A 12,976-nucleotide genomic window follows, 5' to 3' on the forward strand; every position below is an offset into this window, starting at 1 on the left:
GTGTGCAGCAATATTCCTCAGACACTGGGTGTTATTGTTCTGAGAGCCGAGGCACTGCCTCCCTAGGCAACCACTCCTCTCCGCGGAGAGGTGGAACGAGAGAGGGAGGAGGGGGCGAGGGACAAGTCTCTTGTGGAAGCCAAGGCTGGGAAGGGAGATAACGTTACATGCTGTGCATTCTTGCAATCACAATCTAACCTCCTTTTCTTCAACCTCCCTCCCTCCCTTCCTCTCTTTCTCTTATGGTCATACTTTGCGTTTGACACCTTACACCCTCCCTGGTTCAAATGGGCGTGTGTGTGTGTGAGTGTTGTGGGAGCGGCAAGTCCAGGTGGCTTCCTCAGTTGCCTTCCACTTGTGGAGCTGTAGAGGAGTATGTCTGAAGCTCCCACCGGGAACACTGCTCAGTACTTTTACCTCCATGGGTTTGTGTAAGACTGCACCTTGTTAAGAAGTGTTTTCGAGACGACCTGGCACTCAAGTTTAGTACCCCATGAAGTGGCCTGGAGTGGGTCAGTCCAGCAGGTCAGTGCACTCGGTGTGTGGGAAGCGAAAGAGAGCCATGAGCACTCTGGGTCGGTCCAAGGACAAAACCTGGGGGGTCGCCTTCAGACCGGGCATGGAGGTGGCCACCCTCCGGAGCGCCTGGGAGGAGAGAAGGCTCCTGAACAGATTCAACCGCAAGTTAACCCGTTGGTTCGGTGAGTCCTCGACCTCTGGAAATTGTTGGATGGTAGTATTCTCTGTTCATATTTACGATGTTCACATTCTGTCTTAGTTCCCTTACAACGCTCCCAAGGATTACTTTGTTTTAGGGGGGAAGCAATGAGGTCAAGATTTTAAAACCTGATACTGCTTGTTGACATATTGTAAAATCTGTGAACCTTTGTTCTTCCTTCATCTTTCTTCACATACCACTGGTTCTGATCGCCATTCACTTCCACTATAATGGGATTTTTTTTTAAAGAATCAGCACCAACACTAAGATTGCTGCAATCAATGGAGTCTGCATTATTTCTTGTCAGCATGATATTGCAGCTTCTCCCTACTTATAGGAAGCCCAAGAGACAGGACCTCTGGGATGCTTTGGAGAAAGCCAGTGGGCTGTTTTCAGAGACCAAAGTCTGTATCTATGGGACCGAAGCCGGTATCCATAGGACCAAAGCCGGTATCCATGGCAGTCTCAGTCTCCGGAGTGGTGGTTAAGTCCCGCGGCTTTATAAGCGCCTGCTGGTTGATTTGTGTGTTCACGGCACAGCGGTGGTCAGGGAACCTTTTCCAGATGTGCTCCACTTCGCAAAGAAGGCACTTATATTTTAACGGTGCAGAGGTTATTTGATTTTAGAATTTATATGAATCATAATGATTGTTTACAGTCGTATCCCAACTGGTATTAGGGGAGTCGTAGCTGGATCTCTTAGAAAGCCTGGACCCCCCCCCTCCAGGTGAAATAATTATTCACCATGAAAATGCTGAACATGGGTTGGTGCTCGTCTACATGAATGGGGTTTACAGGAGTAAGATTTGTATTTATACTAGCCTGTGATTTATATAAGTAAACGCTAGTTCAAAGATGTCACCACATGCCTGAGACTGTGTCTGCGTTGAGAATTATGTCTGTGTGCATGGAGAAATGACTTCATTTTGATTTATTGTGTTTGGATAGGTTTGAGTGCTTGCGTACACGTTCGTATTTCATTCTACGGTTTCATTCTACACTATACGTACAGTATGTCTCCTTTGCGTGTATGCACACATTGATTGACTCCTTATTAATAATTGAAAGTCACTGTTTGGATGTTCACCTTAATACAGTATTTTGTTTAAGAGGGTCTTCACACTTACTAGACTTTTTGCAAAAATACCGTCGGCTACTCATACTGTATACTGCAGTGTAAACTTGTCTCGATCGCTACCTCCGGAGGTGGAGCACGACAGTTGCCCCCCTGTAAGCAGGTCAGTGTAAACTTGTCTCGATCGCTACCTCCGGAGGTGGAGCACGACAGTTGCCCCCCTGTAAGCAGGTCAGTGTAAACTTGTCTCGATCGCTACCTCCGGAGGTGGAGCACGACAGTTGCCCCCCTGTAAGCAGGTCAGTGTAAACAGAAAGTTCTCGTTGAGACAACACTCTTACAGTAAAAATTGTAATTGCATAGCGATGTTTTTGAAGCAGCTGAAATGTAGACATTTTCCTCTTTAAAAAAAAAAAATAAGAACTTGTTTTGAGTTTTTACCTGATTTGTAGTAAGACTGTTACATTCTGAAATTGTAGTAACAGACTGTTACATTCTGAAATTGTAGTAACAGACTGTTATATTCTGAAATTGTAGTAACAGACTGTTACATTCTGAAATTGTAGTAACAGACTGTTACATTCTGAAATTGTAGTAACAGACTGTTACATTCTGAAATTGTAGTAACAGACTGTTACATTCTGAAATTGTAGCTTTAAATCTCAAGTGTTTATTTAGATTGTTTTCTTGACTGCACTGTATGGAAGCCTTTTCCACCAGTAATATAGTAAAACAAATATATAGTATCTCAAAATACAAATATGTTGAGATAGTAGACCATACTTATTGGATGTGTTTCTTCATTTGTAGCATTGTGTGGTGATTTTCAAAGGTGTCTCCACAGGAGTGTTTTCCTAGGGCACAGAGTGTTACCTAGGTAGGCTAACCAAACCAGGGAAAACTCTGGACCCTAGTTGTAGGGTATGACATAGCCTATATAAAACTGTTTTACAGCTGATTTTTTAGGCTATGTATGATTTGACCCATTTTTCTTTCTAATCAGGTCATGTGGTTTAAAAAAATACACTAAAACAACAACTGCGATTAATCAATCGAACTAACCGGGTTGAGCTTGCTTTAAATCAAATCAAATCAAATTTTATTAGTCACATACACATGGTTAGCAGATGTTAATGCGAGTGTAGCGAAATGCTTGTGCTTCTAGTTCCGACAATGCAGTAATAACCAACAGTAATCTAACCTAACAATTCCACACTACTACCTTACACACACACACAAGTGTAAAGGGATAAAGAATATGTACATAAAGATATATGAATGAGTGGTGGTACAGAACGGCATGGCAGATGCAGTAGATGGTATAGAGTACGGTATATACATATGAGATGAGTACTGTAGGGTATGTAAACATAAGTGGCATAGTTTAAAGTGGCTAGTGGTACATGTATTGCATAAAGATGGCAAGATGCAGTAGATGATATAGAGTACAGTATATATACATATGAGATGGGTAATGTAGGGTATGTAAACATTGTATTAAGTGGCATTGCTTAAAGTGGCTAGTGGTACATTTTTACATAATTTCCATCAATTCCCATTTTTAAAGTGGCTGGAGTTGGGTCAGTATGTTGGCAGCGGCCGCTAAATGTTAGTGGTGGCTGTTTAACAGTCTGATGGCCTTGAGATAGAAGCTGTTTTTCAGTCTCTCGGTCCCTGCTTTGATGCACCTGTACTGACCTCGCCTTCTGGATGATAGCGGGGTGAACAGGCAGTGGCTTGGGTGGTTGTTGTCCTTGATGATCTTTATGGCCTTCCTGTGACATCGGGTGGTGTAGGTGTCCTGGAGGGCAGGTAGTTTGCCCCTGGTGATGCGTTCTGCAGACCTCACTACCCTCTGGAGAGCCTTACGGTTGTGGGCGGAGCAGTTGCCGTACCAGGCGGTGATACAGCCCGACAGGATGCTCTCGATTGTGCATCTGTAGAAGTTTGTGAGTGCTTTTGGTGACAAGCCGAATTTCTTCAGCCTCCTGAGGTTGAAGAGGCGCTGCTGCGCCTTCTTCACAACGCTGTCTGTGTGGGTGGACCAGTTCAGTTTGTCCGTGATGTGTACACCGAGGAACTTAAAACTTTCCACCTTCTCCACTACTGACCCGTCGATGTTGATAGGGGGGTGCTCCCTCTGCTGTTTCCTGAAGTCCACAATCATCTCCTTTGTTTTGTTGACGTTGAGTATGAGGTTATTTTCCTGACACCACACTCCGAGGGCCCTCACCTCCTCCCTGTAGGCCGTCTCGTCGTTGTTGGTGATCAAGCCTACCACTGTAGTGTCATCCGCAAACTTGATGATTGAGTTGGAGGCGTGCATGGCCACGCAGTCGTGGGTGAACAGGGAGTACAGGAGAGGGCTCAGAACGCACCCTTGTGGGGCCCCAGTGTTGAGGATCAGCGGGGTGGAGATGTTGTTACCTACCCTCACCACCTGGGGGCGGCCCGTCAGGAAGTCCAGGACCCAGTTGCACAGGGCGGGGTCGAGACCCAGGGTTGCGTTGTGTAGGTCTTTGCATCTGTAGTTAAAACGTTGCACAGTATGTCATCACGATTGGGTAATTTTTGATTGATTTAAGGTCTAGGTAGCCTAGCTACCCAAAGTTTGAATATAAACCAAATTTGATCATATTCACATTTTCTCTTAACAGAAATAAATAGATGTATTTTAGGCTATATATATACATAGCTTAGACATAAATACATGACGTTACCGCTTCGTTTCCCCTGGCCAGAGGGGAATATACAGTAGGGCATAGGCTTCTCTAGGCTGCCTGTAGCTGTGGTTATCAGAAGGCTACAGTTGATCAGACTGAAGGACAGATTCATTGTGCACGAGTTAACAAGTCATGAGGTAAATCAGTCTAATCAACAGTACTTTGTCCCTCTTTTCAATGCTTTTGTGTCAATATTTTTGGGGGCAAATGCGAGCTCGCCACACGTTTGCTGGCGGCCCTACTGTGCTAATCTTTGCAACGTGGATAAATAGATCAAAATCTACACATAATGTTACAAATTAAGAAGCATATCCTATATGTATGTTCTATCTATATTTTGAGTAACTATCTAAAAATTTTTTGATATTATCAACATTTTAGTTGTTTGCGGTGGCGGGAATGAGCGTCCATAGCACTAAGCCACTGAGGTCTGGGCAAGAAGCAACCCCTCCCAATTTGATTTTACCTCATATAATGACATCCATGATATTGATCAAATTATGCTTGGTTTGTTCCAGGCTCACTTTAATATGGTAGCTAGTGTAAGCCTATAGGAGCTCCTATATAGCTATGGTTCAGCTAAACGTCAGCATTCAGCTATAGCAAGCATATTTTGTTTAGCTAGCTAGCTAACGTTACCTAGCTGTGTAGCCTATATTATAATACTGTATTGAATGATGCTGTATGATAACTTTTTTGTACTTTTATATTCGTATGGGAGGTGGAAACATTCATTCATCTGCTAACGTTACTTGATCGTGAAGCATGTTGTTAGTTTGCTTGCTAATTGAATGTGTATGCACGATGAAAGAAACCCTTTAATTGTCTGCACATGCTTGTGGATTGTTGCATTATTTAATCGTGTAATATCGTTTTGTTGCATTATTTAATAGAATGATATGTTTAAGAATAAATGTTGTTGTTGAATAGTTTGTGCTGATTGGCTAGTGACTACTGTGATATTTACGGTCAATTTGAGCTGCGGACCACAAAAATAAGGCTTTGCCAGCCAAAACGTGCGGTAAGGATGTAATATGAAATCTCTTTTGCCAATCCGCTCCTCACACTCCTTCCTCTCGTAGTGGGGACAGGTCCTAAATGTGTGAATGCCCGTGTGGCTCCATACTGGTAGTACTTAAACCAACGGCTGTGTTTGTGTGTAGGTGAAAGTCCAGCCACTGCCTCTTAAGGCTGACTGGCTGGCTGGAGACGGACGTTACCGGTTTGAAAATGTTTTCTTTCAAAGTGTGCGCCCTGGGACTAGGAGAATGCACCGGAAAAAGGGAATTGTATCGGTGCTGGACTTCGCTCCTACAACAAGGCCTGACCTTGACCAGGGGGTTTAACGAGTCAATGGGAGGGTTAAGCGTAGGGGGAGAGGGAGGCCCACTGTTTCCTCTCTATACACCCATCTCTTCACTCTGCTATTGCTGCTGCTGTCAGAGTTTATTAAGTGTTGCTCTGCTAACCGATAGTCACAAGTTGCTCCATGTTTGATAGGGGTATGTGTACCAATGTAATGCTATATCCCTTTTTGTACATTAGGCTTACTGATTTGCTAAGTGCTGATGAACTCTACAGTTATATATTTTGGCATGACTCCATGTTTGAATGTCTCTGTCTATTCTCCCCCCCCCAGGGAGGAACTCAGGCTCAGTCCTGTACAAATGTATTACAGAACTGTCTCCGGACTGGTTAGTGGGTATGTCCATGTATATATATTTTTTTGCGTGCTAGAAAGCAAAGCTCAATCAAACTTAATTTCAAAAAAATACCAACAAATCAATCTTTGGTTTTCTGTATGATCCGTCTCCATGTATTACAATCAATTCATCTGACTCAATGATTTGGCATGCAGAAGATGTGCTAATGTCATAACATACCCGCTTATAATGTAGATGGATGATTATTGTGCAATGATGATCTGACAATGAGGTTATAGTGCGATGACGCTAACCATTGACTCCCAAGACAGGAATGGATCATATGATATTATTCTATTGTGGAAACTTGATGTAAAAGCTACAAAGGCTGATCTACTGCATTGCAGAGCAGTCTAATAGGGGAAAACATGCTAATCTTGTCACGAATGGATGATTTAACAATGATTTAATTGAGCGTTAATGGTTAACACCCATGAGGAGAATGGATCCTGATGCTTGACACTCCCGTGGGAAAGTTGTCTCCTTCATACAAACAGAAAAGTCAGTCTCTTTCGAGTTTGTCCTGTGATCTTCATGTCGGCTCATCTTCATCACAGATATGATTTCCCGTTACTCAATTTCATGCTCTGTGTTCGAGTGGAAGAAAACTTAGACTAGTCTTGGATTAAGAAGCACTTTCATGCTTTTTAGTTCAGGACTAGGCGGAGTTGGGCAGAGTCTGGGTAACTGGCCCTAGATGTTTTTAGTAAGTCTTGGTATTAGTGATGCACTGATATGACATTTTTGGCCGATACCGATATCTTATTTTCCTTGCCAAAACAAAACGATACCGATATTTAAAATTTTTAAGCGTTCTTGTACAGTTAAATAGTTAACACACACATGGACGCAGCGTTCTAAGGCACTGCATCTCAGTGCATGAGGCGTCACTACAGTCCCTGGTTTGAATCCAGACGTGATTGGGAGTTCCATAGGGCGGCGCACAATTTGCCCAGCATCGTCCGGGCCGTCACTGTAAATAAGAATTTGTTCTTAACTGACTTGCCTAGTTAAATAAAGGTTACATACACACACACCACACTGACCAAAAAGTTATTTGGTTGTCATTTACGTATGTCCCCATTACCAGTAAAACATAATGAAAACCTATTTCTTTCACTTACTTGCTGTGCTGTTTCGTTGTTCAGTTTCATTCTCAACCAGGATTTCTATGGAATGCCGTTTGGGTGTCAAAAAAGATACACGTCAAATAACGCTATTTGACGTGTCAAATAAGCTTGTTGACCAATCAGGACTTGAATATGATTGCACGTCAAATAATAATTTAATGTGTTCATGAATTTATGTAGTTATTACACATTGATTACACCATCACAACGATTCACCGATACGTATGCTATGATGCTGGTAAAGTTGTCTTGCGTACCTACTGTGCTGGTCATAAAAAAAAGCTAGCTTGTTCATGGATGCAAACAATGTTCTTCCCCAAAAACATAGCTAGCTATAGTTAGCTAGTTAACTATATAGCTCGGTGTCATCTAAAATAACCCTCATTCATAAGACAGTTCTTATTTGATTAATGGTGGTCGGACCCATCTTTGTGAAGCTAGCCACAATAAGGATTATTGTTATTATTTATTTTTCAAAATAAAAGTAAGGCATAATTCTACTATTTGTATTCATTTGCATCACTGTCAATGACATACTTTTACTTTGAAGGCAAACCGTAAATTCCACTTGTGCCTAATCCTTATTGTGGCTAGCTTCACAACCCGGTCCGGTCGAGCATCACTAACCTGATGAAGCTAGCTGGCTGCTTATGATGTTAGCTTTGGGCAACAGGGTTAAGTAGCTGGCTAGCTATTTATTTTCATGAACTGAAGTTCAATTTCAAGAGGCGCACAACAACTGGCAACCTAGCTAATACTCACAAGGATTCCAAAATCATTGCTAAGAATAATGAAAATGACTGCAGTTTCTACTAGTCATTGTTTTCATGCTGGTTGTATTGGTGCTAGCTAGGTACCAAGCTAAAGCTAGCTACCCCAGAAGTTGCGGTCGAACAAATTATGCTTTATTACCAACGCGGTATTGTAAATATGTCGTTCGTGGCCGGTGTTTGCTTGTTTGCAGACTTCTTTTTTGTACAGCTTTGACAGTGCTACTCTCTTTTTTGACACGTAAAGACCTAAACGGCGTTCCATAGTATGTATGTTGTGAAGCTAATAGCAGTGACGCTATTACTGTGCAACTGAGGTAGGGCAACATCTGCAAAATAGCGCACTTGGTAGTGTGTACCGGTGCTCGACCGGTCGACGAAAGCCAACATCACCCACGACAGAGAACGGTTGGTTGTCAAGGGCAATGAATTCCTTTCTGTTGGCTTTAATGGACTTCACCTTTGAGTTGTCTCTCTGAAAAGTTCTTACTCTTTCAAATGACTGTTCGATCCACACAGCAGACAATCAAATCAAAGTTTATTTGTCACATGCGCCGAATACAACAGGTAGACCTTACAGTGAAATGCTTACTTACAGGCTCTAACCAATAGTGCGAAAAAATGTGTGTGTGTAGGTAAGTAAAGACATTTGAAAATAACAGTAGCAAGGCTATATACAGACACCGGTTAGTCAGGCTTATTGAGGTAGTATGTACATGTAGGTATGGTTAAAGTGCCTATGCATATATGATGAACAGTTAGTAGCAGTAGTGTAAAAAGAGGGGTTGGCGGGTGGTGGGACACAATGCAGATAGCCCGGTTAGCCAATGTGCGGGAGCACTGGTTGGTCGGGCCAATTGAGGTAGTATGTACATGTAGGTATTGTTAAAGTGACTATGCATATATGATGAACAGAGAGTAGCAGCAGCGTAAAAAAGGCGGGTTGGGGGGGCACACAATGCAAATAGTCCGGGTAACCTTTTGGTTACCTGTTCAGGAGTCTTATGGCTTGGGGGTAAAAACTATTGGGAAGCCTTTTTGTCCTAGACTTGGCACTCCGGTACCGCTTGCCATGCGGTAGTAGAGAGAACAGTCTATGACTGGGGTGGCTGGGGTCTTTGACAATTTTTAGGGCCTTCCTCTGACACCGCCTGGTGTAGAGGTCCTGGATGGCAGGCAGCTTTGCCCCAGTGATGTACTGGGCCGTACGCACTACCCTCTGAAGTGCCTTGCGGTCAGAGGCCGAGCAATTGCCGTACCAGGCAGTGATGCAACCGGTCAGGATGCTCTCGATGTTGCAGCTGTAGAAACTTTTGAGGATCTCAGGACCCATGCCAAATCTTTTTAGTTTCCTGAGGGGGAATAGGCTTTGTCGTGCCCTCTTCATGACTGTCTTGGTGTGTTTGGACCATTCTAGTTTGTTGTTGATGTGGACACCAAGGAATTTGAAGCTCTCAACCTGCTCCACTACAGCCCTGTCGATGAGAATGGGGACGTGCTCGGTGCTCCTTTTCCTGTCCACAATCATCTCCTTAGTCTTGGTTACGTTGAGGGATAAGTTGTTATTCTGGCACCACCCGGCCAGGTCTCTGACCTCCTCCCTATAGGCTGTCTCGTTGTTGTCGGTGATCAGGTCTACCACTGTTGTGTCGTCTGCCAACTTAATGATGGTGTTGGAGGCATGCCTGGCCATGCAGTCGTGGGTGAACAGGGAGTACAGGAGGGGACTGAGCACGCACCCCTGGGGAGCTCCAGTGTTGAGGATCAGCGTGGCAGATCCCTCACCACCTGGGTGCGGCACGTCAGGAAGTCCAGGATCCAGTTGCAGAGGGAGGTGTTTAGTCCCAGGTTCCTTAGCTTAGTGATGAGCTTTGAGGGTACTATGGTGTTGAACGCTGAGCTGTAGTCAATGAATAGCATTCTCACATAGGTGTTCCTTTTGTCCAGGTGGGAAAAGGCAGTGTGGAGTGCAATAGAGATTGCATCATCTGTTGATCTGTTTGGGCGGTATGCAAATTGGAGTCGGTCTAGGGTTTCTCGGATAATGGTGTTGATGTGAGCCATTACCAGCCTTTTCAAAGCACGTCATGGCTACAGACGTGAGTGCTACAGGTCTGTAGTCATTTAAACAGGTTGCCTTTGTGTTCTTGGGCACAGGGACTATGGTGGTCTGCTTGAAACATGTTGGTATTACAGACTCAATCAGGGGCATGTTGAAAATGTCAGTGAAGACACTTGCCAGTTGGTCAGCACATGCCCGGAGCACACGTCCTGGTAATCCGTCTGGCCCCGCGTATGTTGACCTGTTAAAAAGTCTTACTCACGTCGGCTACGGAGAGCGTGATCACACAGTCGTCCGGAACAGCTGATGCTCACATGCATGCCTCAGTGTTGCTTGCCTCAAAGCGAACATAGAAGTGATTTAGCTTGTCTGGTAGGCTTGTGTCACTGGGCAGCTCGCGGCTGTGCTTCCCTTTGTAGTCTGTAATAGTTTGCAAGCCCTGCCACATCCGACGTGTGTCGGAGCCGGTGCAGTATGATTCAATCTTAGCCCTGTATTGATGCTTTGCCCGTTTGATGGTTCGTCGCAGGGCATAGCGGGATTTCTTGTAAGCTTCCGGGTTAGAGTCCCGCACCTTGAAAGTGGCAGCTCTACCCTTTAGCTCAGTGCGAATGTTGCCTGTAATCCATGGCTTCTGGTTGGGGTATGTACCTACAGTCACTGTGGGGACGACGTCCTCAATGCACTTATTGATTAAGCCTGATGTGACTGATGTGGTGTATTCCTCAATGTCATCGGAAGAATCCCGGAACATGTTCCAGTCTGTGATAGCAAAACAGTCCTGTAGTTTAGCATCTGCTTCATCTGACCACTTTTTTATAGACCGAGTCACTGGTGCTTCCTGCCTTAATTTTTGCTTGTAAGCAGGAATCAGGAGGATAGAGTTGCGGTCGGATTTACCAAATGGAGGGCGAGGAAGAGCTTTGTATGCATCTCTGTGTGGAGTACAGGTGATCTAGAATTATTTTCCCTCTGGTTGCACATGTGACATGTTGATAGAGATTTGGTAGAACTGATTTAAGTTTCCCTGCATTAAAGTCTCCGACCACTAGGAGCGCCGCCTCTGGGTGAGTGGTTTCCTGTTTGCTTATTTCCTTATACAGCTGACTGAGTGCGGTTTTAGTGCCAGCATCTGTTTGTGGTGGTAAATAAACAGGCACGAAAAGTATAGCTGAGAACTCTCTAGGCAAGTAGTGTGGCCTGCAGTTTATCACAATATACTCTACTTCAGGCGAGCAAAATCTAGAGACTTCCTTAGATTTCGTGCACCAGCTGTTGTTTACAAATATGCAAAGACCGCCCCCCCTCGTCTTACCGGAGTGTGCTGTTCTATCCTGCCGGTGCAGCGTATATACTGCTAGCTGAATATCCATGTCATTCAGCCACGATTCCGTGAAACATAGGATATTACAGTTTTTGATGTTGCGTTGGTAGGATATTCGTGATCGTACCTCGTCTAGTTTATTGTCCAATGATTGCACGTTGGCGAGTAGTATTGACGGTAACGGCAGCTTTCCTACTCGCCTTTTGCGGGTCCGGACGAGGCATCCGGCTCTTCGTCCTCTGCATCGCTTCCTTTTGCGAATAATTGGGATGTCTGCCCTGTGGGGTGTTTGGAGAATATCGTGTGAGTCCTGCTTGTTGTTGAAAAAATCTTTGTCTAATCCGAGGTGAGTGATCGCTGTCCTGATATCCAGAAGCAATTTTCTGCCGTAAGATACGGTTGCAGAAACACGTACAAAATAATTTACATATATCGCAAAAAAAAACACATAATAGCACAATTGGTTAGGAGACCATATAACGGCGGCCATCTTGGGCTATGTTAGGAATGCTGTGTTGCACGTGTAGCGCGACAATTTACTTGACGTCATTACGTCATGTACCTACGTTATATAGATATGCACGGTAGCATTGACATCGGTTTTTAACATCGGAACATTAACATGTTCAACGATATATCGTGCATCCCTACTTGGTATCATATGTGACTGTTTGACCATGTTCCTGACCGCGATTGATTTGTTCATAGCCAGTTCTCCAAGTAGGCAGGTCATTTCAGATCAAATACGAAGTTATAATTCGCTCAGTCATGTTCCTTATAGGCTGATTTTATGATTCTCTGTTCCAATGTCCATATTGACACACAACTTGGAATACATACCCACAATGCATTTCTATTCATTCTTATAAATAAGAATTTGTTCTTATCTGACATGCCTAGTTAAATAAAGGCTAAATAAAATAAATATATTGTTTGTGTTTTGTGACTAAGGGATCGTATTACTCTCATAGCTTTATCGATAAGCTTACTATGTCAATAAATGATCTTCCCCTTAGTCATATCCTGTTTCCTCTTCGCTCATCAGGGAGTCAACATGCAGAAACATGTTATAGTTCAAGAACAGTCTTCCACCAGAAACCAATTTATGTCTGACCCTTGTTAACAGCTGTGGAATGTCTTGTGTGTTTGCCTGCTGGTGTTTTGAGGAAGCTACAGTGTCTTTGTTTTTGGTCTGCTGTCTTCAATGAATTTTCCAGCGGTTCAAACTGACACGATTTACAGTATGTTGTTCTAATGTTTTAGTTTGTGGCAGATGTTTTGGGCACTTTAAATAGGATTTGCAGAGATGATGCAATTAAGTAGAGGTCACTAATGCTTTCATGGTGTGAGGTTCTGGCATGTGATTGCAAATGTTGATATTTTAGGTTGCTTATGTTGTTTGGGAATGTATGACACCTCACAGGGTGTGTAGTAATTCTGTAATTTCTCTTAATCTTTTTCTCGGGAAGCA

General features: G+C 43.7%; 1 protein-coding gene across 3 annotated transcripts in view; it reads left to right on the forward strand.

The window, feature by feature from the left end:
- The window catches only part of plekhg3 (pleckstrin homology and RhoGEF domain containing G3), a 119,294-nt gene that overhangs the window by 50,090 nt on the left and 56,228 nt on the right, over nucleotides 1-12,976 (forward strand). For 2 of the 3 annotated variants that reach the window (XM_071369499.1, XM_071369500.1), the window contains exon 1: nucleotides 249-701. The exons of the other annotated variant lie outside the window; for it this stretch is intronic. In XM_071369499.1, coding sequence (XP_071225600.1) covers nucleotides 494-701 — 208 coding nt within the window. In that variant the 5' untranslated portion in view covers nucleotides 249-493. Of the gene's footprint in view, nucleotides 1-248; nucleotides 702-12,976 lie in introns of those variants that run through there. 3 annotated transcript variants of the gene reach the window in all.

The sequence above is a fragment of the Salvelinus alpinus genome, chromosome 27 (genome assembly GCF_045679555.1).
Source record: "Salvelinus alpinus chromosome 27, SLU_Salpinus.1, whole genome shotgun sequence".
Classification (NCBI taxonomy): domain Eukaryota; kingdom Metazoa; phylum Chordata; class Actinopteri; order Salmoniformes; family Salmonidae; genus Salvelinus; species Salvelinus alpinus.